Source organism: Perca fluviatilis, chromosome 3, assembly GCF_010015445.1.
Source record: "Perca fluviatilis chromosome 3, GENO_Pfluv_1.0, whole genome shotgun sequence".
Lineage (NCBI taxonomy): Eukaryota > Metazoa > Chordata > Actinopteri > Perciformes > Percidae > Perca > Perca fluviatilis.
The window spans coordinates 3,432,546-3,458,830 of NC_053114.1; the positions used below are offsets into that span (position 1 = coordinate 3,432,546).

At 38.8% G+C, this 26,285-nt stretch overlaps 1 protein-coding gene across 1 annotated transcript; it reads right to left on the minus strand.

The window, feature by feature from the left end:
- Nucleotides 1-1,213: 1,213 nt before the first annotated feature.
- LOC120555910 lies at nucleotides 1,214-26,188 on the minus strand. The gene is made up of 25 exons (XM_039795100.1): nucleotides 26,159-26,188; nucleotides 25,684-25,757; nucleotides 24,552-24,764; nucleotides 24,240-24,405; nucleotides 21,023-21,176; nucleotides 20,712-20,834; nucleotides 20,207-20,329; nucleotides 19,175-19,214; nucleotides 18,777-18,871; nucleotides 17,362-17,477; nucleotides 16,902-17,170; nucleotides 16,413-16,518; nucleotides 15,382-15,710; nucleotides 13,522-13,665; nucleotides 13,145-13,211; nucleotides 12,204-12,291; nucleotides 11,181-11,309; nucleotides 10,141-10,293; nucleotides 8,313-8,367; nucleotides 8,130-8,221; nucleotides 7,304-7,422; nucleotides 5,872-6,152; nucleotides 3,378-3,474; nucleotides 2,364-2,689; nucleotides 1,214-1,348 (listed from the first exon to the last, which is right to left on the minus strand). Exons 2-25 carry the CDS (start codon nucleotides 25,733-25,735, stop codon nucleotides 1,233-1,235), a joined length of 3,453 nt encoding a protein of 1,150 aa, XP_039651034.1. The 5' UTR covers nucleotides 25,736-25,757; nucleotides 26,159-26,188; the 3' UTR covers nucleotides 1,214-1,232.
- Between the last annotated feature and the right edge of the window lie 97 nt (nucleotides 26,189-26,285).

The following is a 26,285-nucleotide window of genomic DNA, read 5'->3' on the forward strand; positions in this document are numbered from 1 at the left end:
AACGCAAATATTTCCAACTCTTTGCTGTCATGCAGCCCTTTCTCAAGGGGAACTGAATTTGTAATATCCAGTTATTCCACGATATGGGTGAATACTTGATTCTGATTGGCTACAGGGCCATTAAAAAGTGATATAGGACAAGTAGTTCAGGTGAAACTGACTGTTGACCGTTCAAAATAAATGTGCTAAATTAAATGGAGAAAAACCATCTTAATATCTTTATTTACTGTGTAGTCCTTCAGTGCCTCGTTCTCTGAACACCACAGGATGGCGCTAACACACAAGCTGAAAGAGTTTCCCTGCCCCTCTGAACTGACTTTCTTTCACATTTAGACATCACATCCAGTTACTACTTCAGGCTTACTGGATGGGAAAGAATGTTCCAGGTATTAGTCAAACCCTCAGGTGTTACCAAGAAAACAGACGTATTGTAAAAATCTTATTTTGATTGCAAAACGCATGCAAATATAAATTAGTGGTCTTAAAAAAGCGTGTTAATGCTCTTCAGTGTGTCCATTATAAGGTCATTTATGGACTCTAATTGGACATTAATTCCTGAGAATGGACACCTTAACCCATGTGCTCTTTCAAAGCCACCAGCCTTTTTATATAAATAAAGCACTATCCTACCTGTCTAGCTAATCCACAGCACGTATTCGTTCAGAGCCAGCGTGACTGATAATGGAGGATCAGACTTATGCAGAGCCACAAGAGAAGGAATCCTCATTGCCGAAATAAGCGAAAAAGGGAATAATAGCTTCTTGGTACATAACGGCTACCGTAGTTGCAACACGCATATGAAAATGCGATACGCTAGAGAGCACTGTTCGTTTGAACGCAAAATACAATTTCACCGCTAGATGGGAGAAATTCCTACACAGTTTACTTTTAACAAAGTTGTCTTTATGATCATATATTAAAACACTAACTGCAGAAAAGACAATTAGAGAATACATTTTTTTCATAATCTCTGCCTGTCCATTTCTGATTATGCATGACATCATGCATGACATTACTGCAACAATACGGATCATAATTGTAGCAACAATAAATAATTAGAAGCAGTTACTGTTCATGATGCATGTGTGTCTGCCATCTTGATTTCAAGAAGTTGCAAGACATGATGAGACATGAGCTGATTAAGTAATGTTACCATTTAACTGCACATAACTGGACTCCAAAGGAACACCTAATATAGGCAATAGATAATACATTTTTTGTAGTTGTGAACATCAGGTGTTGAAACTGGTGGTCATTATTTTCTGAGAAGAAGGGTCTCTGGTTGAGGAGTTATTGTCAGAACGAGACTTGCAGGTCAAAGCCACAGCCCACAGGAACATGAATACACCTAAGAAGAAAAGAGAAAGGCTGTGAATACTTCTGGTAAAAAAAGCAAAGTACTTTATACAGTGCTGCTCATGAGTATAGGAACCCATGCTAAAGTTGACTAAAAAGAGGAATAAAAAAATCATCTTTTGTAAATTGATCTTAATGCCTTAATTGAAAAAAATTAGGAAAAATCCAACCTTTGTGAATGAATAATGTATCGTAAATAAATAAATGTTCTTCCTTAAAATACATGGGGCATAAGTATAGACACCCCTATGTTAAATTCTCATAGAGGCAGGCAGATTTTTATTTTTAAAGGTTATTTCATGGCTCCAGGATACTATGCATCCTGATGAAGTTCCCTTGGTCTTTGGAAATAAAATAGCCCCACATCATCACATACCCTTACCATACCTAGACATTGGCATGGGGTACTTTCCATAAAATCATCTCTCAATTCAAATCAAACCAGCTATTATATATATCTGAAATAAGACCATGCCAATCTCTAGGTAAGTACAGGATGTCTGCCAACTAGTGGAGGGGAGTATGAATGACATATAACACTCTATTCAGAGAAAACAGCTGTTTGATTCAGTACCGCGTCCTGTCGCAATTTTGCGACTTTGGCGCTTAAAGGTTAATATTCAACGAGCTAAGCTGCTTGACTCTGATTGGCTAACAGCTAGCCAATGAGAGCCTGGCTATCAGCAACCTTTACCTAGCGCAACTGGGCGAGCTAATGAATAGTAATGAGCCTAGGAAACATGATGTCAGACTGACCATCTTTTGTAATTGGCCTGATTTCTCTGCTTATTTCTTTCCAGTGGCTAGAGCTGACAGAGGAGTTAGCAGTTCATTTTCAAATTCACAACATAACACAAACACATATGGACCTAACATATTTCAAAAAATGTAAGTAAAAACGGTTTTGTGTGGCAGGGCAACTTTAAGATCAATTTCCAAAAGATCAACTTAAGCATGGGTTCCTATACTCATGAGCAGCACTGTATGAGGATCGTGCACATACTGACCCTGCAGGGAGTTTAGTATAGTGAATATGTAGATCCCAGGGAGAGAGATGTAGGTGATACTCGCTAATCCCCAAGGTAAGCCCAGCACACAGCTGAGGCCCAGCACTGTGGCACAGTCTTTCAATAACTTCATCCCTTTCTCCCTGTTTATCTTCTTCCAGCCACTGCTTTGAGCGCCTCCACTACCTGCCCGTAGCCCCCAGAGCTTAAACACCACCAGCCCCAGCATGCAGGAATTACACAGTATCATCAGCACACATGGGACGGCCACGGTAGTGATGAAGCTGACCAGGAGCCTCTGTGGGAACTGGCTGCTCATCCAGCATCTGCAGGTTATTAATAAGAAAGAAAAAAAAATAAAAGCCAATATTTAGTTTTTCTATTTAGATCAAGTTAGTCTCGCTTTGCCAGACCATCCTCAAAGGCGCTGTGGAGGAGGGTCTGGCTAGTCCACACAGCATTCCGGGATGGGTGAAAAACGTGCTCTGGTTTATTGGCATTTCTTTAAACCAATCACAATCGTCATGGGCGGTGCTAAGCGCCAGATGAAGCCACGGTGCCTCGACAAAATAGCCTCGGGAAGGAACTTGTTTTGGTGGAACATGTGTACGTTCAAAAGTAGTTTTAGTCGTGCAACAGAAAACTCAGATTGGACAGATAGTCTAGCTAGCTGTCTGGATTTACCCTGCAGAGATCTGAGGAGCAGTTAACCATAGTCCAAATAAATCCACCGGAGTTTAGAACATCAACACAAAGAAAGCGGAAGGAAATGGTCATCGGCGAAATGACATGCTTCCGGCAGAATTTCCTGCGGCACCGGAGCAGTCCCTGAAGTGGAACGTCGTGGATATATAGACTAAGATCAAGTTAACTTTGAATTACAAATAATCTGCTTCTTGGCAAGGAACAAAATAACGCACGCTTAAAATCACACTATGAACAATATTTGGTTAGAATTCCAAACTCCTGTGTGGTTGAATATTTAAAACATAACAATAAATCTTGGTTTCTTACATCTGTGCTGTTGAAGTCTGGTTGTTGGCATTCCTCAGATTGTATTTACCATAAACACCTGAAATCCCACAAACCACTGCAACCAGTGTTGGAACACCTGCATGAAGACAAGAAAGATACAGAATTTACTTCAACAAGCCCTGACCAGGGACGGAGCCAGGGGGTGGCTTCTGGGGCTCCAGCCCCAAATGTTTTCTCAAAAGCCCCGGACCCGGGAAATATTCAGTGAACTCTACAAAAATGGCTTTCAAGAATAGTACTGCCGTTAACCCCCCAAATCCTACCCTATGTTATGTCACTTAAAAATAGTAACATCAGACACATTTTGGCTTTTTTAGGTAGAAAAACAGAACACGTCTGTTCTGAGGTTATATTTTATTTTATTAAATTGAAAGACCAAAATAATGTTTAACATCATAATCAATAACTTGGGATACCGTTTTCAAATGTTCTGGAACCTGTATTGTTTACATCCGCTGCAGACTTATTCTTTTCCTCTTATTGCATTGCTGCTTTTTACAGTGCATTAACACCTCCATTACCAGCATTCAGCACTAATGTCTATCCAACTCACAATCATCATGATAAACATGCTTGGGGGGGGCCAGGAACAAATAAGCTGAGGGCACCTTCTGACTCCCTCTTTGCAGTAATGTGTATAAAGGGTAAGTCTGGTGATATTCTATATTTTTTATTGTCAACAAATCCCATTTAGACCAAAAACTACAATAAATAAATCCGACTACCAATTATTGATTGTGTTACAATTAAGCAATAGCTGACGACTGACCGTGGTAGACCAGCTGTAGCTGTTCTCAGTGACTCTCCGCTACTTGCCCAGCACCGTCAGACAGACAAAGCTAGCAACTAGCAGAATACAGTAGTAGTAGTAGTAGAGATTGAAAAGAGAGCTAAAACAAGAGTGAATATACAACCCCTCCTCACCCAAAAAAACGGCCATATGGGTCAATTATGCAAACAGCTCATGACGACCCAAAATGACATTCCTGTTAGGCCTGTTGACCTGTCACAGCTGAAGTAATTATCACGAGAACAAGTGAGGAAGTGAAGTGACCGCCGTATAAGACCGCCACATTCGGCATAAGGAGGAAGGCTGGGGTGGTGGATGGGTAAAAGAAACACAGTACTTTCCCTCAGAAAACCGGGGTTTGGGTCCCGTGTCAAAACTAAAGGTCAACTGTCATTAGGAAATGAACCAAGTTTTACGACATCTTCATTTTAGTAGTTTTATGTGACTAATTCTAAGCCAAGTTTAGGCATGAGGATGTTTTAGTCAGGTTGACAGATATATGACAATGTATACTATTGACACTAATATTCTTTCTAATCTGCTGGATGTGTAAATAATACACTGTTTGCGAACAGGTTCAATTGCACCTGACTGCAGTACGCAGATCGGGGTTGGGCCAAATGTGGGCGGAGCTACACGTTTGACTCCGTGGGCGCACCATCTGGTGGCGGACATCAGGCAGCACATTCTCAAACGTTTAGCTCCGCCCACATTGAGCCACTCCTCGATCTGCGTACTGCAGTCAGGGCTTACTCAACAGGTTTGCCATATAATGTAAAAAAAAATATGTCAGTTTACAACTTGTTTCTGCTGCCCCCAAGTGGACAAAAGATCTGTTGCAGGTTGAAAGCTCTTATAATTTCAGCAAATGAAATGACCACAGACCAATTAACACACAATGGATGTAGGGACCTAATTTAATTTAATGAATTAAATTTGTCGCTTTTTCCGACGTTTTGTTGCTTTTTTCAACATTTTTTTTTTTATTCATTGTAAATAAACCTAATTTAAATGACGTTACACCTCATTTTGAGTTTACGAAAAGCAAAAATTATCAATTATTTTGAGTTAAGATCAGAGGATGCTGAGTGAATCACAGACTGGTTTGTGTCAAAGTTCAGTCAGGATGCTGTTTTAAAACCATTTAAATTTTTTTTTTCAAATCCTATAAAATGTAATAAACCACCCACAATTAAATGGAAGTTATCATTAATTTTACCTGCGAAGAACGTTGTATGTGTTCCATACAACATAAATGCATGCATCCAAGTTATTTGGTTGAAAGAAATCCATATTTCTGATATAAAAAACTTAGAAAATGGATCAAATTTGACCGAAGGAAAACACAAGGGTTAAAAACATAGCTCTACTGCACCCCAAGTGCAAAAATAGGATAAATTGGAGAAATTGCTCTGAATTAAAAATGTGCATTATACAATCTGAAAACATGAATATAGGACTGTATACACTCATAATATATGGGACTGTATGTAGAAATATTCTCACATTTCAAAATGAATAATAGTTGAAGGCTTTTTCTTCATGAATAGTCCAACTCAATTTGAGCTGCACAGGGTATTTTAATTTGGCTATTTTTCGGAGTTATAAGCAGCATTTCAAGAGAGCAGATTTATTATTATACACCTTTTGACAGAAACACCGTCCCAACCAGACTCTACTCACCCCATCCCACCATGCTGAGCTTTAGCAGGTATCTCCTGACGTAGATGTTGAAGACTCGGACTAAGAGAAGGTAGAGGTGGAAGCCTTCCAGAGCTGCCCAGCTGAAGGTGGCCAGCAGGGACCAGTGTAAAAAGAGACCCAGACCCTGGCAAACCCAGCCCTCCTCATTCTCATTCAGATGCCACACCCAGAAGCTGCACAGCAGGAAGGTGAGATGGAGGCAGAGCAGCGCTCCTGTTAGTTGCAAATGCACCCCGATAGCCTTCTCTGGACGCCGACGTCTAAAAGGAAAACAATATGATAATTTTTCTATTGCCTATTTGGCAGATACAGTACTATATATGGCCATTACTGACCTACATTCTACAGATACTTTCACCTCAACACAGTCCTATGGGCCCAGTGGAGCCGGGCTGAAGCAGTGTGCAGGTCTGTAATGTTTAAAGCCATCACAATGTGGAATAGCTTGCCAACTATCCCAGTGGAGGCACCCAGTAAGGCCAGTTTTAAAAGACTACTTAGAAAACAGTTAAACAATAAAACAATCATGTAATTTAACTTAGTTGTTGGAATGTGTTATTATTTTTACCCTAATTTACAGAACTAGTTACACACAGTAATGTTATTTACTTGCACTATAAGTCACTATAAGTTTTAAAATTGTATGTATATGTTGTGATTGTGGGATCTGAATGAATAAATAAAGAAATAAAGGACTCCCACTTATCTCTACATATGTATTAGCCCAAACTGTTTTGATGTTACCTTGTCTACTGATTAAACACTTTCTTGAAAGCAGTTTCATGTATGCTTACCACTGATGCTATTAAGATAATTCTGTTTTTTCCTGTTATGAACTTGCATTCTGACACAAAGTGAGATCAACCACAGAGCTTGTTTTCACCCACAGTATCTAAAGACAAACCTCTGCGACCTATAACACCCATCTTTGCAGCCATAAGAATGAAACTGGTACACTTTAAGACTCAAACTCCCCAGGTGATCTGCACAATAGATCATTCCTGTCGGTGGCCATCAAACTTTTCAATTCATCCTCACTCTGTCGCAGTATGGACATTAGTGGACTGGGATGCTGACAGACAGGACTAACACTAACTCTAACATTAACATTCTGTAACTCTGGCAAAGTGCAAAAGCTCTGTTGAACTTGTAACCCATAATTACATCCATTTTGCACACCTTACAGCAGTTTGCACATTGTGTGCATGTCTGTGTTTAAAGGACATACTTTTTTTAAGTTTAACATAAGTGTTGTTGATTTGTTTCTTGAAACAAGTTCAGTGAAACAAGTTTCACATAATGGAAGTAATAATGTCATCATCTCTGTTAAACTATCATTACAGGACTCTTTTAATATAATTCACTCTAGACTTATGGGAATATTAATTTGAAGTCAGGCTTTAAAACTCACTGTAGACATATATAGAGGATCAAGCTGATGACTGTGAAGAAGACGGAGAGCGCTGAGCCAATGTAGGTGATATAGCTCAGGTTCACAGCATCACTTTCTCCCACTGATAACACAGGGTTCTGGCATAGAAAAAGAGACAATATATATTCAATTTCAAAATGGATTTGAAGTTCACAAGTCTGACGGAAGAAGGTGTGATTTCTGTTAGTTTATTTGTTCTGTGTTCCTCGAGACCGCAGAGGGTGGGGGGTGGGAGAGGGTTTTTGTTCTTATTCAATTTGTGTTTCTCTGTTCTGTATGTCTAATGATAAAAAAACAATACAAAATTGATCTTAAAAAAAAAGAAGTCTGATGGAAGCCTTTTTAGTAGATATATTGTAGATATTGATTCATATGTGTCTTAGATACCACTCTATGCCTCTGTAAATTACATTTCCAACCACCTGTTTTGTATGCGCATTTTCAATAATAGTACAGCATTCACAAATGCTGGAAATTCCAAAACAGGACAAAATATCACTACAACGAAAAACCTTTTTTTGCATGGCTGCATAAATTCACATTTAATTTTGCCCATTTTCTGGAAATTCAGTTAAAATGTGTGCTATATCTGATGATTTTGTAACCCCCAGTAATAAAATCGTACCCTCAATTAGCTTATAATCGTTCAGCTACAAATCTGTGTGGTAACGTTGCTCACATAGAGCGCTTAAACACGCTGCGTTCCTTACACTTTTGCTCTTGTGTTTTTGAAAACATCACTTAAAGGCAAATCCTTTTGCACATTAGGTAGCATGTTGCGGCGGAGAGAGAATGTTCATTTTACCACAAGCACAGCAAAGAAGCTCATGTGGTTGCAGCTGCAAATAAATTCAGCTCCGGTGTCATCGGTATCACAGCCCTCTGTGCTCCAGCTACCTAAAAACACACACATACAATATGATGTTTAAATCTGAGTTGATCTTTTAATTTGGGAGCAAAAAGACTGTGGCTGGCATTTGTAGCCTACCTGTTCCATCATTAAGCATTGACTCCCGCCAAAACACACATGTCCCATCTCCCACCTGAAACACGTTCAAAAGTGTATTCAAGATATGATGAAAGCAGATTCATCCATATATATATATATACAGTGCCTTGCGAAAGTATTCGGCCCCCTTGAACTTTTCGACCTTTTGCCACATTTCAGGCCTCAAACATAAAGATATAAAACTGTAATTTTTTGTGAAGAATCAACAACAAGTGGGACACAATCATGAAGTGGAACGAAATTTATTGGATATTTCTAACCTTTTAAACAAATAAAAAACTGAAATATTGGGCGTGCAAAATTATTCAGCCCCCTTAAGTTAATACTTTGTAGCGCCACCTTTTGCTGCGATTACAGCTGTAAGTCGCTTGGGTATGTCTCTATCAGTTTTGCACATACGAAGACTGACGAAATTTTTGCCCATTCCTCCTTGCAAAACAGCTCGAGCTCAGTGAGGTTGGATGGAGAGCGTTTGTGAACAGCAGTTTTCAGTTCTTTCCACAGATTCTCGATTGGATTCAGGTCTGGACTTTGACTTGGCCATTCTAACACCTGGATATGTTTATTTGTGAACCATTCCATTGTAGATTTTGCTTTATGTTTTGGATCATTGTCTTGTTGGAAGACAAATCTCTGTCCCAGTCTCAGGTCTTTTGCAGACTCCATCAGGTTTTCTTCCAGAATGGTCCTGTATTTGGCTCCATCCATCTTCCCATCAATTTTAACCATCTTCCCTGTCCCTGCTGAAGAAAAGCAGGCCCAAACCATGATGCTGCCACCACCATGTTTGACAGTGGGGATGGTGTGTTCAGGGTGATGAGCTGTGTTCGCTTTTACGCCAAACATAACGTTTTTGCATTGTTGCCAAAAGTTCGATTTTGGTTTCATCTGACCACAGCACCTTCTTCCACATGTTTGGTGTGTCTCCCAGGTGGCTTTTGGCAAACTTTAAACGACACTTTTATGGATATCTTTAAGAAATGGCTTTCTTCTTGCCACTCTTCCATAAAGGCCAGATTTGTGCAGTATACGACTGATTGTTGTCCTATGGACAGAGTCTCCCACCTCAGCTGTAGATCTCTGCAGTTCATCCAGAGTGATCATGGGCCTCTTGGCTGCATCTCTGATCAGTCTTCTCATTGTATGAGCTGAAAGTTTAGGAGGGACGGCCGGGGTCGTTAGCTTTGTAGTGGTCTGATACTCCTTCCATTTCAATCTTATCGCTTGCACAGTGCTCCTTGGGATGTTTAAAGCTTGGGAAATCTTTTTGTATCCAAATCCGGCTTTAAACTTCTCCACAACAGTTTCGTGTGTCTCCTTGTTCTTCATGATGCCTCTCTGCGCTTTGAACGGACCTCTGAGACTATCACAGAACAGATGCATTTATACGGAGACTTGATTACACACAGCTGGATTCTATTTATCATCATTAGTCATTTAGTTCAACATTGGATCATTCAGAGATCCTCACTGAACTTCTGGAGAGAGTTTGCTGCACTGAAAGTAAAGGGGCTGAATAATTTTGCACGCCCACTTTTTCAGTTTTTATTTGTTAAAAATTTTGAAATAGCCAATGAATTTCGTTCCACTTCATTATTGGGACCCACTTGTTGTTGATTCTTCACAAAAAATTACAGTTTTATATCTTTATGTTTGAGGCCTGAAATGTGGCAAAAGGTCGAAACGTTCAAGGGGGCCGAATACTTTCGCAAGGCACTGTATATATATATATATATATATATATATATATATATATATATATATATGTGCTCTTGGGGTGCCTTCACAGCTGCTTTTGTTATTTTACCTGTTTGTTGTGTTTGAAGGTTAATTTGATGGGTTGGGAGAGGTTTTTGACAGGAAGGTTCCCTGCCCTCACTGCCAGGACTAACCCCCCCAAAACACGGACAGGCTGGTCTGGTGGTATGAGCAGTATCGCTTTTGACAGAGTGGGTCTCAGCTGCAATGAAAGAACGTTTGACAGAAGATTGTTGATGATGGAGATTTGTGTTTTTGCACTGCTGTTGTTATGCTTGATGTTGATGTTGAATTTATTAACTGATCTTTTTCTTAGAGCTGTTATCACCGCACAGACATTTCTTGATATTTAATTTTTTTTATAAATGGTTAACTATATGCACTGCGTCACACCATATTGTGTCACGCCCCCGCCTGCCGTGACTTCCGCACGGTGACAGTCTGGTGTGTGGGTGAATGTGTTTTGTTTTATTTCTTCATTTTGTTATGCCTGCAGTGTGTTTGGTGTGTTTCTGTTTCCACCTGCATGTTCCACAGTGCCCCCTTCTTTACCACCTACTCTAGTCTGCGCCTGATTTCTGTCCCCCATTCTTGACATCTTATGTATTACACACCATTAAGGTCATATTATTGTTTGTTGTATTGTATTTGTATTAAGTTGTTTTTAATGGCTGCATCGTGGCCTAAGTGCCCAAGACAAATTTCCCACCTTGTGGCAAAGGAGAAACAGGACATTAATACTAGGGTATTGTTAATTAGAGGTGAATCAGCTTCCTCAATCAACCTCCTCCATTTTTTATAGAACACAATGGCTGGCTGTGAGTGTACAGAGTTCATGGAAATCAATGCAAACCAGCATGAGGGGAATGTCATACCTTGTATAAATATACAGACGGAGCTAACTGAAAGTAGAAGCCAGTGTCAGCGCACAAAAGTATGAACGGCCTTCTTCTGTATCTATCCTCTGGAATTGCAGCTATGTTTGTGATTTCCCAAACTTAACTTCTCTTTATGTCCTCGTCCATTGTGATCAGATTAATAAGGGCAACTAAGGAGGAGTTAATATTCTGTGGCTCAAATGTGACTGACCTGGAAAAAAGTGCTGTTGATCAGAGAGGCCACCAGCAGGGTCTCCTTGTCAGGCACAGATCCCCTGCTTCTCTGGAGAGCCGAGGCTGGGATGTAAATGCTGTGTTCAGGAGTGGGACTCTCTTCAACCTAAAAGCCATAGTGTATACACAAAACATGTAAAAAAAAGTATGGAAAGGATTTATCTATGGTAATTAACTTATTGTTAATAATTTTAATTGCTTCGATTTAATTGCTCTGATGCTCAGACTGTCTTCTGAAAAACAAGCCAACATACGTTGTTTGTTCAACCAGCAATTACGACTCATATTTACGTTTAAAATGGGGGGCGCTCTCTAGTGGCTGAGGTGATTATGACGGGGGCGAAGCATAAAGTAAAACGACGAGTATAAGAGTGTCAAAATCCATTTAAGGGATGGGTCAAACAAACATTTTACTATGTTTCAGTTTAATTAACGTGTTTAAACTTAACCAAATAGTTTTCTCTTATTCTTATTCTCTTATTCTTTATTTTATAAAGGATAACACACATTAATCAACCAGCCGGCTAATTTTCAACTGTAGTCCTTTGGCCAGATGATTTTAGACCACAGTTTTGGTGCCTATACATAAAGAAATAGTTTTTTTGCCAAACCTATCCAAACTGCGAAACATTTCACAACGTTATATATGTATGTATGTATATACGTTAGATATAAGGACAGAAAAACGCTCCTGTGGGTCGTATTTAGTGCCACCACTAGGGTGCTGATTTATGAAACGCTCCTGTGTGTGACATTAGATGGGCAGAATAAAAAACCTATACAGTTGTGTGGTTTGGAGGACCTGTTGGATGTTGTACACATGTTCCAAGGAAAGACAATACAGTGTAACATCCTCAACTCTACTACACATGCTTGTGTATGGTGAAGACAACTAACACTATTTTTCTCCTGTTTTGCTTATTTATTAGTACATTTCATACAACAACTTGAGATTGACCTGATAAGACAAGAGCTGGGAGCTACCCAACCATATCCTCACCTTTTCAGACCAGCTCACACTCTGATAAATGAAGTTTGGGATCGGTCGTCTCGGTAGCCTACAGCTTCCAATGCTGTCCTCATAGCACCTACCAACACATAGTTCACATATTTCGTGATTTTTTGTTTTGTAGTATAAAGGCGGAGATTGATTTGGTGAATATGGATGATGCTCAAAGACTGAGATGGCTGTTCACATATGAAACATATAAATTAGCCAATTATCTAGATAAAGCTTGGGAGAAGAGGAAAAAAGCTATCGAGATGAATTGTAGATGAGAATTTGTTGTTTGTGTGTGGTATGTGTGTACGTGTATATACATATGTGTATATGTATATATTTGTATTCATGTATTTCTCCGAATGATTTGTATATGCGACAGGAAGATGTTTGTTAAATACATCAATTTGTGGTGTCTTGTAATCCCATGTGGGATGGGCCAAAATGTTTGGCATGACACAGAAATAAAAATAAAACATAACTAACTAAATATTTTAGCAATCCAAACACTTACATAAACTTGAATAAGCATTGATTTTAGGTGAAAAACCAACACAACTAAGATGCCTTTTGTCCTTTGACATTATTTTAAATGATTACATTACACAGTCATGTATGGGTTGTGTACCACATTGGCCAGTGAAGCCATTTAGGAAAACACTGTGGTAGAGAAATGCCCGGTCAGGTTTAGTTCCTGAAACGCTGACACACTGGTTCCCCTAACAACAATATGGTAAGTTTATGATAATTAATCAATTGTTGTTGTTTACGTACACATTTTGTTTCAGGGTCTCACAATCATGTCAGAGATATCCCAGCATTCATTAGACAGAAGCGAGCAGCCACACTTATTCATTAGTGTAAGAGAAGGATGTATTGTTGTTCAATAAGAGGAGAGTAAGATATACAGTATCAGCTTTATATGTATGAGTATGAGTTACCTGGTCCAGGGGCCACCACCTTGTTTTTGTTGTTTTAGACATTCATCAAGGACATTTTCACAGTTACCTGTCAGGGGGACAGAGAAGAAAGAGAAAGAGTCAAAGATAGTACAATATATGGCTATAGGTCTGCCAATGCAATAAGACAAGTGACATGTTGTCAGATTGTGATCACCACTTACTCAGGGAAACTGTGACTTTTAGTGTTGCAAAACTGGTTGGGTAAGAGTCCCTAACGCTGTGTATCAGGGGAACCATGAGTGACTTTGTTTTTCTCACGATGTGAAAATCTACGACCTTAATATATTCACAGTTAAAATGGTACTCACTTCATAAACACACAGCCATAAAATACACAACAAACGTGAAAAACTTACCGGCAGCTTGGGCCGTAGAAAACCACGCAAGTGTGACTAAAGAAAAAGTAATCCACATCGTCTCAGTGATGCTCAGACACATGTGATGTGACTGTTCCCTGCACAGCGGTGTTCTGCTTGATGAATGATCGGGGAGTTTCACATCTGCATTATGTCACATGGTGGTGGCTGATTGGGGGTGGAGAGCTGATAGGGACGAGAAGTGATTCATGTCTGACGCCTTTTAAAGGGTATTTTAATGACTCAAATCCTTTAAGATGCTGATGTTAATTTCCTTTTTTTGTCACATTGTTGATTTATTGATGAGTAGTGCTGCATTATCACTGAAAAGAAAGACAATAAAATCTCCTCCTTTTACAATGTGACTGTTCATAGAAAAAAATTATATTATTTTACTGTGACTAAATCTTCAAGATTACAGAAAAAAGAGGCTATAGAGAAAAGAGGAAGCTTTTGAAATGTTAACTGTTTTCCTATACGCAAGAAAAAAGAAATAGTTAAGACACAAGGGTCAATAAGTACTGACACTTCGGGCTGGGGAAGTGAAACTCTGCAACCACATAATGTTCTCAAAAGTTGCCAGCCCATACGACGTAGGAAAATGACAATGCTATTCATACTTGGATTATTTATATTAATTATATTTTTTAATATAGTATCTGAATAATTCAAAGCTATACATATGACTTTAAGGATTGGAAACTATTTGCAAACACGTGACCATTGCACTATACTGATATATTTAGACTTAATTGTAAAAATGTACATTATTCTACAGTAGGTTAGTGACAGAAACAGCTTCCCTTAAATCACACTCAGAGCTAAGCAACAATAAAAGTTTATGTGTAAAGGAAATTTCTACATTACAGAACACATTGTTTACATCACAAGTTTACAGTTTAGGGAATTTCCAACCTAACATGTCAGGAGGGGTACATATAGGAGTTTATGTTGCTATGGTTACATGACAGGGTAATACCAGCTATTCAATTCAAATCAATTTTATGTACAGTGTCAAATCATAACAGGAGTTATCTCAGGACACTTTACAGATAAAGTAGGTCTATAATTTACAGAGACTCAACAATTCCCCCAAGAGCATGCATTTGGTGCGAAACCGGTGATGAAAAACTTCCTTTTAACAGGCAGAAACCTTGAACAGAACATGGCTCTATAGGTGGGCCATCTGCCTCGACAGGTTGGGGAGAGGGAGAGAGAGAGAGAGAGAGAGAGAGAGAGAGAGAGAGAGAGAGAGAGAGAGAGAGAGAGATGCACAGCAACTATCTAACTAACTAATACCGGTAATACCTATAATAAGGCTAGAAATATGAATCATAATCATTATAGCATTAGGTATAATGGAATGGCATAATGAGCATTATGCAATATGCATTGTAGTAATAGTAAAGGTCACTGACCAATGACTAATAATAACAGTAGTAGTAGTAGTAGTAGTAGTAGTAGATAGTAGCAGTGTGCGTTCGAGCAGGACCACTCCAGCAGCCGCAGCCACGATCCAGGTGCCACCACAACCAGCTGTGCTATGCTATCAACGATTACATCAGGGCTTGATCACCTGGACTGGTGGCAGGAAAGGGTGTCTAATCAAATTTGACTGCTGAAGTCTTCACAGGAGTTGAACTCAGTCTGTCCTCCATGCGTCTCTTCCTCTGCTTCTTGGCTGACAGACAGATCCACAGGAAAATAAAGAAACCTTGACAAAGACATAAATAAATTATGAAACCATGAGTGGAGTTACAAGCTGGTGAAAGAGAACTGTTGATAAAGAACAATGTATCAACATATAGACAGGTTGAAAACCTTTTAATGGAGAGAAACTACTCAGAACTGAGAGCAGACCTTGTGCAGAGTTGAGGATGCAGAAGAGGTAGAGGATGGGGTAGTTGATATATCCTGAGCCCAGGAAGGCCAGGCCCCAGGTGGTGCCCATCAGACAGGTAAGACCCATCACGATGAGGCTACTCCTGCACGAATCGTTGAACTTCTCGGAGCCTCTCAAAGTCTTTCCCTGAGCCTCTGCTCCAAGCTTCGAAGTGCTCCTGAAGACTTGTTTCATTTTGCAGATGTTAGAGGCCACTACCAACAATATGCCAGAGTTGAAAATGAATATAAGGGTGAAATACACCAGGTTCAAGGAGTAGAAGTAGGAGTCATCTGTAATCCAGCAGCTGTGGGACAGGCAGATAACCCAATGGGCTGTCAGAATACAGTTTCACAAGGGATGATGCAGGCCAGGGGACATGCTATCATAAATAAAATAATCTGATCTTTAATGTTTGAAGATACAATCCTTAAGATTTTTTTGAGTAAATATTTGATACAATTAATGGTTGGTATTATTCCAACAGTAACAATTTAATGTAGGCTTCTTACATTCTGTAATTACCTTTCCATTGTTATTGGCGGAGTCCGCCAATCCCTTGCAGTATTCAAATGGTCTTCACACACACATTTCTGATTTTCATTAACCCCACTTGATGTTACCACCATAACCAAAGGGGGCCAAATCAACCAAGATTATAATTTTAAGGCTTTTTGTCATACAAATATGGTACAAAATGATACCTAAAAAAATGCTTTGTATGTGAGAGCACGTCGTATCAAGCAGATGATAATTATTGTCTACATAATGTCTCCTGTATGAGATGTTTGTCATATGCAGAATAAGCTTGCATATAAATCAATATGTAGCCTACATATAAACATAAGTAAAATAAACATTTTGATGAAAAACACATTGTATGATCACGTACAAGGTGTATAAATTACAGATTGTGATTTGTCTTTGTTTTTTTTTAAAGGCTTTGTAGTCGTATTGTTAAAATTTATTATTTCTGGTGTCCTGTCAAAAGCAGTTAGGATTCACCTACATGGTGTTGGTTTGGTTAGTATCAGCCATGGTCATTTCTGTATGTCCATAGAACTGTTTGAAGTCCTTCATTCCCACAGAGACTGCCACGATTACACCAGGGATTCCTGACAATCACATAACACAGAACACGGTTATATAGTCAACTAAAACTGAAATGAAAAGAAGCAGTCAAAAATAATTCTTAAACTTAAACTACATCAAAAAAACTAACACTAAACTGGATCCTAAAACTAAACTAAAGCACAATGTCTGGTTAAGAAACAATAAAAAATGATATATGAAGAAAAGTACCACAGACGAGGTAAATACTCAGAGCCTGTCTGGTTTAGTGGCTTCTGTGGAAGCCACAAAATGTTTCCTTTTTTAGTCTTTTTCTGATAAACTGAAACTGAAAATGTCTCCTGTCTGTGTTAAAATGTTGTCACCATGTTCGTCATCAGACACCCCCACACCACACGTAGAAAATAGGTGTTATCGCAGCACTCACCCCATCCAGCCAGAGACAGTTTGACCATGTAGTGTTTGAAGTAGGTGTTAAACACCTTTATCAGCAGTAGATAAAGGTGAAGTGCCTCTATGGCCATCCAGGTGAAACAGCAGAGCAAGGAGTAATGCATGAGAGCGGCGACAAACACACACACCCAGGCTGGCTCTACCGTGGCCCCCCACTCGGTCAGCAGGAAGGTTGTATTGAGCAGAAGTAAGGCCCCGCTCAGAGATACATGAATAGAGATGGAGTAATCCATTTTCTGGTTTCTGAGGGAGAGATAGGGACATATAATGACTAGGCCACATGCACAGGCAAGAGAGGTGATCTTTGATAATCAGACAGGATTTGGCTGCTCCATTTTCTTATTCTTTTATTCCAATTCTTCCTTGTGTCTCTTTCACTGCATGTATAGACAACACTGAGCTGCATGGAATGCATAAAATACATGTATACCTACCGACCGAAGACATATAGCACAAGGGAAAAAGCAGTGAAGAACGCAGACAGGCCGCAGCCTATGTAACTGATGTTCGACAGGATTTTCCAGTGGATTTCTGAAATTGGGCCTCTCATCTGCAGAAAATAGGGAATTTATTTGCAATTTACAGATGAACTTTTACCAACATCTGGGAACAAATCAGAGAGTAATTTCTCATCCTGTCATCGTTGGGGTCAAATTTGACTCCATTCAATATTTAATGTTTCTAAATAACTGCTAGACATAATTACTGTTTTGCTTCATATTTAATGACTTTTCCTAATTTAATGGGAAAACTAGGCGAACATAAAATGAACATGATGTTATGTTTTCAATGACCTGTATACATTTTGTTAGCATTAGTGTTCTTTGGGGTCAAAGACAGTTTTAGCTGTTTCAAACATAGACGATAAATCGGTATGAACATTTCTAAATGTCCTCATACCTAAACGACAGAATAGTTCAATTGCCAATGACTCCCAAAAAGGCATATTCTTTTTACTGCCGCACGGTGGCCGTTTTTTTAACACATGACTGTAACACATGAACGCAGAAGCAGTTTTAAACATGTGACTGTAGGACACGTTTCAAATTTTTTGTTATTTAGTTCTGTAAGCAGATATTGTTGTATTTTTTGCTTTTCTTTGATTTCTTTTCTTTTCTGTATATGTCATGAGGTGTTTTGGTGTTGTCTGACTGGAGGTTGATTTGGACCCCAGGAAGACTAGCTGGTCGTCTAGGCGTCAGCTAATGGGGATTCTTATAATAAATACAAATACAATCAGCAGCGAAAACCCGTGGTATTAAAAATGTTGCATGCTTGCACAAACAACAGGGGGTTAAACGCAACCTGTTTCAGTTTAATTACACTTTTGCTGTTTTGTCAGGGCTGAATGTGCCCGTAGTTAACACTGTAAAACGGAACTACCGGTAACCGTCCGTTCCCACGTGTCACGGAAACGTAAACCCACCCACGACCTTTTCCTTATCATAACTGCGTCAAAAGGGACGCCAAGAGTCACGTTAAAGGAGACTTTTAGCATCAACAACGACAAAGGAACCTGACCAAGCGTCCGTATTTTACGAGATAGGAGGGAGAATCTGTTGCAACCACTTAGTTAGGGTTAGCAAATCATAAGGGATTGTCTCACTGTGTCATGGACTAAGGTCTGTAAAAGTCAGTCCATTTTAGAAAATGACCATTGACTTTTGCATTCACAAAGAACACAACGCCCGGTCCTGTGCTTGTTTGCGCTTTCACACTCTGTCACCTCACTTTCTTGTTTGCTCCCGTGATACTTTTTTATTTCCTCTATAAAGGTTCTGAATGAATAAAGGCTTGACTAACTAATATCATCAGAAACAAGTCAGTCAAATCTAGTGTGTATTCTTACCAGTAAGACTGCAAAGGGTGTTGCATGGTTACAGTTGCAAGTAATGTGAGTCTGGGTATCATTGGTCTCACATCCATCTGATTTCCAGTGCCAATCTGGGAGTGTGAACATTTTACTTTGTTAATTCTACTGGTTGTCTAAACAGCAAGATAAACAAAAATATCATATTTTTTGTTTTACAATTTTAAATATGCTAACACGTAATAACACAATAGACAGGCAAATATGGACTAACACAAAGTCAATCATATAACTTGCTGACTTATGTTGCAGAAATCTTTTGCTGAGTTTTGTTAGAAAAGTATTTTCTCCAATTTGGAAGCAAGTTCATAAACAATAATACAATTCCATTGCTTTGCTATTTATCCTAATGTAAGCAAAACACATATACAACCTACCACTTTCATCTAAATAGTGACACTGTAACCACGAGTCATTCTGTAAAGATACAAAAAAAGAGATACATTAAAGTTAACAATGGTACATGCCAGCCAGTCAAAGAAATGTACCCAATAGATTAAAAGTAGGTTTAGCAAAACACTGTGATCAAATCCAGTGAAATCCATTTTTTTAATTCCCTTTTAAAGCCAAAGTGTTCAGTGTGGCAGTGGTCTGACACGCTAGTGATGAATTACAACAGTGGGTTACACTTTACTTGAAGGTATCTACAGAAGAGTCATGAAAGTGTCATAAACATTATAAACAAGTCATAAACGTTTATGACATAACACTTCTGTCATTAAGTGTCATTCTGTTTTGGTGATGACAAGTTAGGGTTAGGGTTAGAGTCAGGGTTAGGGTTCATGTGTCATGACAGTGTCATGTCACTCTTATGTAGATACCTTCAAGTAAAGTGTTACCAAACAGTGTTTAAATTTTCACTTAAGCAATGGTTGCCATGTGCCATCACCACAATACAGTCTAGGGCTGCAACTAATGATTACTGTCATTGTCGGTTAATCTGTCAATTGTTTTCTCGATTACTTGTTTGGTCTATAAAATGTACGAATATGGTGAAAAATGTCGATCAGTGTTCCCCAAAGCCCAAGATGACGCCCTCAAATGCTTTTTGTTTTGTCCACAACTCAGATATTCAGTTTACTGTCACAGAAGAGAAGAAGAAACCACAACATATTCACATTTAAAAAGATGGAGTCAGAGAAGTTTTACTTTTTTTCATAAAGAACGAATCAAATTGATTTATTGATTATCAAAAACGTTGACAACTAATCTATTAATTGATTAAATGTTGCAGTTCTGATAGAGTCAAATTAAATCAGCCCAACATTTGTCAAATTAACGTGTTACATCTATTACATCTGTACAATCTGTTCAGCATACAGCAGCCCTGTCTATCATAAAACCCGAGTTTGACAATCAAACAGATCAATGTTAAAAACATGAAAGCATGCATGCACAGACAGACTTACAGCCATAGCTGTGTGAAGAGCAATTCTGAAAGTCATCTTGATTGGCTTCTTCAGATTCTGAAGGCGGTGTTCGCCCAGTACCTCGATTCTGAGAACCATTGATGAGATTTCCTCCTGTTTAAACTAAAAGACAGTCAACACGACAGTTAGCCTCCAGCCAGCCCCTACAGGAACCCCAACCCAGCCAGCACAAACCCCAGCGCTGGTTGCTAACAATGCTAACGATGCTAACGACAATAACAGAAAGTTTAATCATCCGTCAACAACATGTTGAAACAATATGTTTCCCTCAAACCGTAATTAAGAATGCAGTTCAGTTGTTTGTGCTGTATATCTATGTGTATACATATATGACGTATGTCTACTCTCACACACTCACACACACACACACCCGTTATAAACAATAATCTGCTTCATTCATTCTGAATGTTAAGCTGTAACATGAGGGTGTCGGGACTGTGGATTGGACGGACGAATACATGCGTAAAAAGGATCAAGGAAATACTTTGAACTGGCTGTGCTGCATGTAGCTGACCAAACCAATAATCCTCTTCTCCTTTGGGAGGGTGTCCAGGGCGTCTGCAGGCAGCCAAATGTCAGGGATAAATGATGTGTTCTGAGGCAGCAGCTAACATTGGGTGGAAGAAGATGCCGTTAAGAACTACAGGACAGTTTGTGGTTTGGTTTGCACTCAAAACACACAAAAAAAACCCCACCAATGTTAATCTTAGCAAAGACATGTTCACCATCATGTTATCACAAACATCACCGTTCCTTCTAAATTCATCAGCACCATCTTCATCACAGCGCGTGTACCTGTGGAGCTACTATCTTGATTTCAGAGTCGGTGAGCTCAGCCCCACTGAAGTTGAGCACATTCAGAGACAAGTCCTTCAGTTCGTAGTTAATGGAGCCTCCAGTCTCAAGCTGGGATTTTCCCATGATGTTATGAATCATCTTTCTTTCCTCACTGCAAAAAAAAAAGAAATGGACCTCAAACACATTTCTTCTGATGTGACATGTACAAGTGATTGCAGAGAATTTTTGGCATTCACCAGTTTTCTTGTACTTAAAATGTTCTCGTAGGTACAAAAAAATATTCAAGAGTGAGCCAGACTTGACTTGTCGTATGAGTCTTGTGCACACGGGAAACACATTCGATTTAAGAATTATAATAGCTTCATCTAAACCTGGAGATTCATCAAGTTCTCATCATTGAGGATGTTACAATCTCTTAATTGCATCTCGGAGGAGATGAGGAGAGAGGAAGCAACAGCCCGTTGATCAAAATCTGTTCAACTGATTGGTCAGCTGATCTGATAGGGCATAAAAAGAGCTGCTGGGCTGTTGTGGAAACAGCATTACTGTAATATTAATCTTTCAACATTGGTATACTGTAGATCAGGCAAACTACCCGTGGAAACAGGAATGACATCACCATCTGCAGCTATTTAGTTACTTATATGTGTTTTTAAATGAAAAAAAGATTTCATGTGTGTAGGAAAGAATAAAGAAAAACAAAAACTTGCTAATTTAGTTTTCCTTCATAAGCCAAAAGGCATTACTTATTTTCACCTGTTTTATTTTTCTTTTCCAAAAAATACAGCTATAAAGTCACAGTGTTATTTTTAGTCCTATAATACAATCCTGAGGCTGAACGGGACCACAGACTTACTGCAGTCTTGGTTTTTCACAGACTCATTAGGCTATACATAGATTTTAGGGCTGTGGAACGAACTCCGAAAGGCGACTATAATTCCAACAGTAAAAAAAACAATACTATTCGAATGCTGAAATTACTATTCAAATTTAATTTTTCTTTTTATAAATAGGTGGGCTAACGTTAGCTAATCTCCGTCTTCTCATGGAAATCGGAAGAAGGATGGGAAAAAGTTTTAACATGACTTTATAACCGACATCCGCCAAAGTGCTTATGTTATCAATAGTTAGCTCGTTCTGGTTCCCTAACTGCGTCGTGAGTAATAGGAGCTTAGCTGGGAGCTTCATGGAGAGTTAGAGCATTAATCTCAGTTTTTTATTGCTCCCTCATGTCGGTTATGATTTATCAGTCACATTCTGGGAGACCCTGATACCTTCATATATCTATAATCATCAGACATGAGGTTTTTATCTTTGAAACCGTTACTTATTTCTACACATTTGACAGGTGAGATGCTGTGCATCATGAGTAACTGCCATCTCCTCAAAACGACCCTGGAGCGAGCAAGGATGCCCCGTTTGGTGAAAAAACACCTCCATCCTCACATTTCTCTCTTTTGCATCCTGGCTGAGAGGAGCTCAGACGTGATTGGGTGGGGGGGAGGGCATGTTATCCAAATGGAAAGCACCCAGTATAGCCCTGTCATGATGACAAATGTTAGTGTACTATTACTATTTTCTAATTGTCTAGACATTTAGACACACTCTTCTGAACGCCAAAGTTAAGAATAATGCACGGCTAAATTTGTGCTGATTTCTGACAGCAGGATTCCAAGTGTGACTTCCTTCTTTTCATACTGGATTCATCCTCTGGGAACCATGAATGTCTGAAATGTGTGCCAACCCAACCAATAGCTGTTGAGGCATTTCTAATGGCCAAATGAAACCTCATGAAGCTTTGTGAACCATTTTCTTTATTTTCTTAGCCCACAGTGTTTTCCCTAGGTATGTTAAGAACTTAGGTGCACGTGTTTGGCGGGAGATTTAGGGGTCCTCCCTCAAGAAAATGTTGCTTTTTTTAAATGAATAAAAAAAGAAATGCAATTTCACATTATTTTAGACCATTATTATTACCATATCTGTCTAAAACGTTGGGAAAGCTAAAACAGATCAATAAAAAACACTCAAAAAGCTTAAATAAAAATTAATAAAATGTGCCAAAGAAGTCCTAATACAATAATTAGATCTGAGAAAAGTCATTTTGATGCTAACGCTGAAAAACTTAAATTCGGTTTAGATAGCATACACTTTATTGTCCCAGAGGGGAAAGTTGTCTTGGACATAGTGCTACAAACATGTAACAGAAAAAAAACATTCTAAAATCAACATAAAATAAAACCAACATAAACATAAGATCAACGAAGTGTCCTAGGTCACAACAGAAGGACACACATGACAGCACAGACAACACAACATTCTAAGAAGTAACTAGTAATTGTGTAAAGTGCAAATTGCAAAATGTGCTGTTGTATTTTTTTGCACCCCTGCTCTGCTGTGCTAAGATTTACTATTAACTATTGGAGTTTAGGATAAACGATAACTTTAGTCTGTTTGTTTTATCATTTATCCCAAAGTCTACCAAGCTGCTGAACTTAGCTTCTGAGCTTTCTCACAGCACCCAATCAAGGTCAGATCAGACCCACATCACATCTGGACACAATGCAAAAAATTGGATGTGTGCCTTGAGTCTGAAAAATAATCAGGACCGTTTACTGTTGTTCTCCCTCTCACCTCTGGACAACTCCAGTGCAAGTGGATGCATTTGCACACGCATCACTGTCATTGCTTGTTGCATTATTTCTAGTCTTGCATTGCTAGACCTATGTCCACAGCGCTGTAGAGTCTGGCTACACCACACATACATTCCAGGATAGGAGAAAAAAACCCGCTGTGGGTGGTTTGAATTTCTTTTAACCAGTCCCAATTGTTTTGGGCGGTGCTATGCACCAGACGCAATGACAGCAAAATGGTCTCTGGAAGGAACTTGTTTTGGTGAAACATTTGGACCGCAAAAAAAACCCTCAACATACAATATTAAATGTTAAAGTTAACTCTTCACACAATACAGCAATGTGAGCTATTTAAATTAGCTGGATACATGGTTACACATAATTTGCTCTTACCAGTGTATTGTCGTAAGTCATTTTTATGCTCACGCTCATTTACTTAAATTTGGTGTAGGTGATGACCAAAATGGCTTGGGTGCTGCGCCTAAACCTTTTAGTGGTAGGGAAAATCCTGCACTAGATGCTGCTCATCTGTTCAACAAAGGTTTGAAAGCATACTGAATTGGAGAAGCAGGTCTGACACTTACCTAATAAAGGCTGTCTTGACTTCATGGTCGCTACTGAAGAGGTCCGGACATGAATCCCTCATGTAGAAGAGTTGCATCATGCCTGTCTCAGAGTCTTGACTAGCCAGAGAATGAATCATTGGCAAGATGGTAATGTTCTTGCATAAGTAGACACTGCAATTGCTATCTGAAAAGTGAGAGAGGAATCAGACTTAAGATGCAGATGCATGGTTTTGGAACAGGGCAGTTGGACACAACACCTTTCTGACCCCCATCAGAGCTTCATTCTTCATGCAAAGAGTCAGCAGTCTGCTTGAGAGACAGTATACTTACTTTGTGTCATGCTGTACTCAACCCTGGTGTCGTGTATTGTCACATTAGCGTCAAAGCAAGGCTGTGATAGAATGTCCAACTTCTCATTGAACGTGCATTGAAAGAGGCAGGGGAATGTATCCTTCAGGCATGTCACATAACCAGGTGCCTCATCAAGGATGTTGGTATTGTTCATGGTAATAGTTATGTTACTATCTGAAATGTTGAGACAAACTGAACACAGAAACAGAAGATGAGAAACAACTCGCTGTATTTTACAAATCTTCGGTAACAATGAAATGAAGAAAATTACTTTGTGCCTTCTTTTTAATGGTTTAGTAGTTATTTTATTGTACAAAATAAAAACTATATTTAAACACTTCAATTTTAGATTTGTATTGACTCGAGACATGATTACAAACAACAGCAAGATACATGACCCTAACCCTAACCCTAAAGGTAAAACATTATTCAAAAGAGCACCTAATTTACAGATACCTTTTGGTTTTGGGTTATACCAAAACTAATTTAAACATAGATGGATGGTTTAAATAGTTGTTTGGCGAGTAATTTTTCTTATTCACTATACTTGAATGTAATGAATCTGTCTCACGTGGCTGTCATTACAAAGGTTTCAGATCCCTTAATCCTATCTAAGTGTGTTTATTTCAACATATAGATTACATTTGAATTAAAAGGAACTGAATTTGCAAGTTTTACAGATGTCTCTCAGCTTCAGAGGAGTTTATGTAGCACGAGAGGGCAACCCAGTTTTTAACACTAGAGTATGTACATCGATAAGGGGAAATCTAGGAGATGCTGATGTAAATTGGAATTTTAGACCCCTACTACAATCATTTGAATTTTAATACTACTAGCTCTTATTTTCTTCTCTTTTTGAACGCCAAAGAACCATCTCTTAGTCAGTTCACTTTGCGTTCTGCTGCGCTTGATGACTGAAATAAGGGTATATGATTATTACATTTTCATTTTCAGCTACACTGTTCCTTTAAGTTTGTGAGAAGTAAATATAAATATAACAAAAAATAGCTAGACATAAATTTAAAAAAATAGTATCCATTTCTGCCTATTTGGAATTGATGCATTACTCTTTCTTTGGTGAACAAAACCTAAGAATAACTGACATCCGTACCTTGGTCAGCCAGCGATGTGGGCAGCAGCATCAACAGCAGTAGGGGAACCATTGTACTTCCTTTGAATAAGTGACTGCAGAAAAGCAGAAATAAAGCGACATGTTAGTGCAGATAGTATCTCAGCTGGAAGTGTATTTACATTCAAATGAAAATCTTTGTTTTAAATCAAACAAAAGAAACAAAACAGAACAGAACAAAGCTGCATTTGTAACACCTTCTGCCTAAAAGATATTGCTATGGCTTTGTTGGCCAAACAGAGGTAAATCTTACAGACAGTTCCACCTAAAGTGACATTTTAAGTCGAAATGTTAAACTTTTCAGGTAGAATACATTCCCCCAAAAGACTGCATGTCATCTTTAGACTTCAAGACAAGCAATTTCATAAGATACCCAAAGTACACACCAATGAAGGAGAAATATTTGAACTAATACTCAAATTATTACTCAGTGGACAGAGAGTAGATGTCTTCTTACCTCTGAAGTGGACAGGGCGAACTGTTCTGGTTGGGTTATCTCATGGTTAGGAGTAATATAGAATAGTGCTTGTGTTCTGTCTGCTGGATGTATTTGTTTTATGCAAATAGTTTTTTTATATCAGTGC

Coding starts and splice junctions, on each gene's coding strand:
- LOC120555910 (XM_039795100.1), bottom strand. CDS start 25,735: ATGGTTCCCCTACTGCTGTTGATGCTGCTGCCCACATCGCTGGCTGAC. Junction 21,177..24,239: donor GTCAAGACAGCCTTTATTAG/GTAAGTGTCAGA, acceptor TTTTTTTTGCAG/TGAGGAAAGAAAGATGATTC. Junction 17,171..17,361: donor GTGCTATATGTCTTCGGTCG/GTAGGTATACAT, acceptor TCTCTCCCTCAG/AAACCAGAAAATGGATTACT.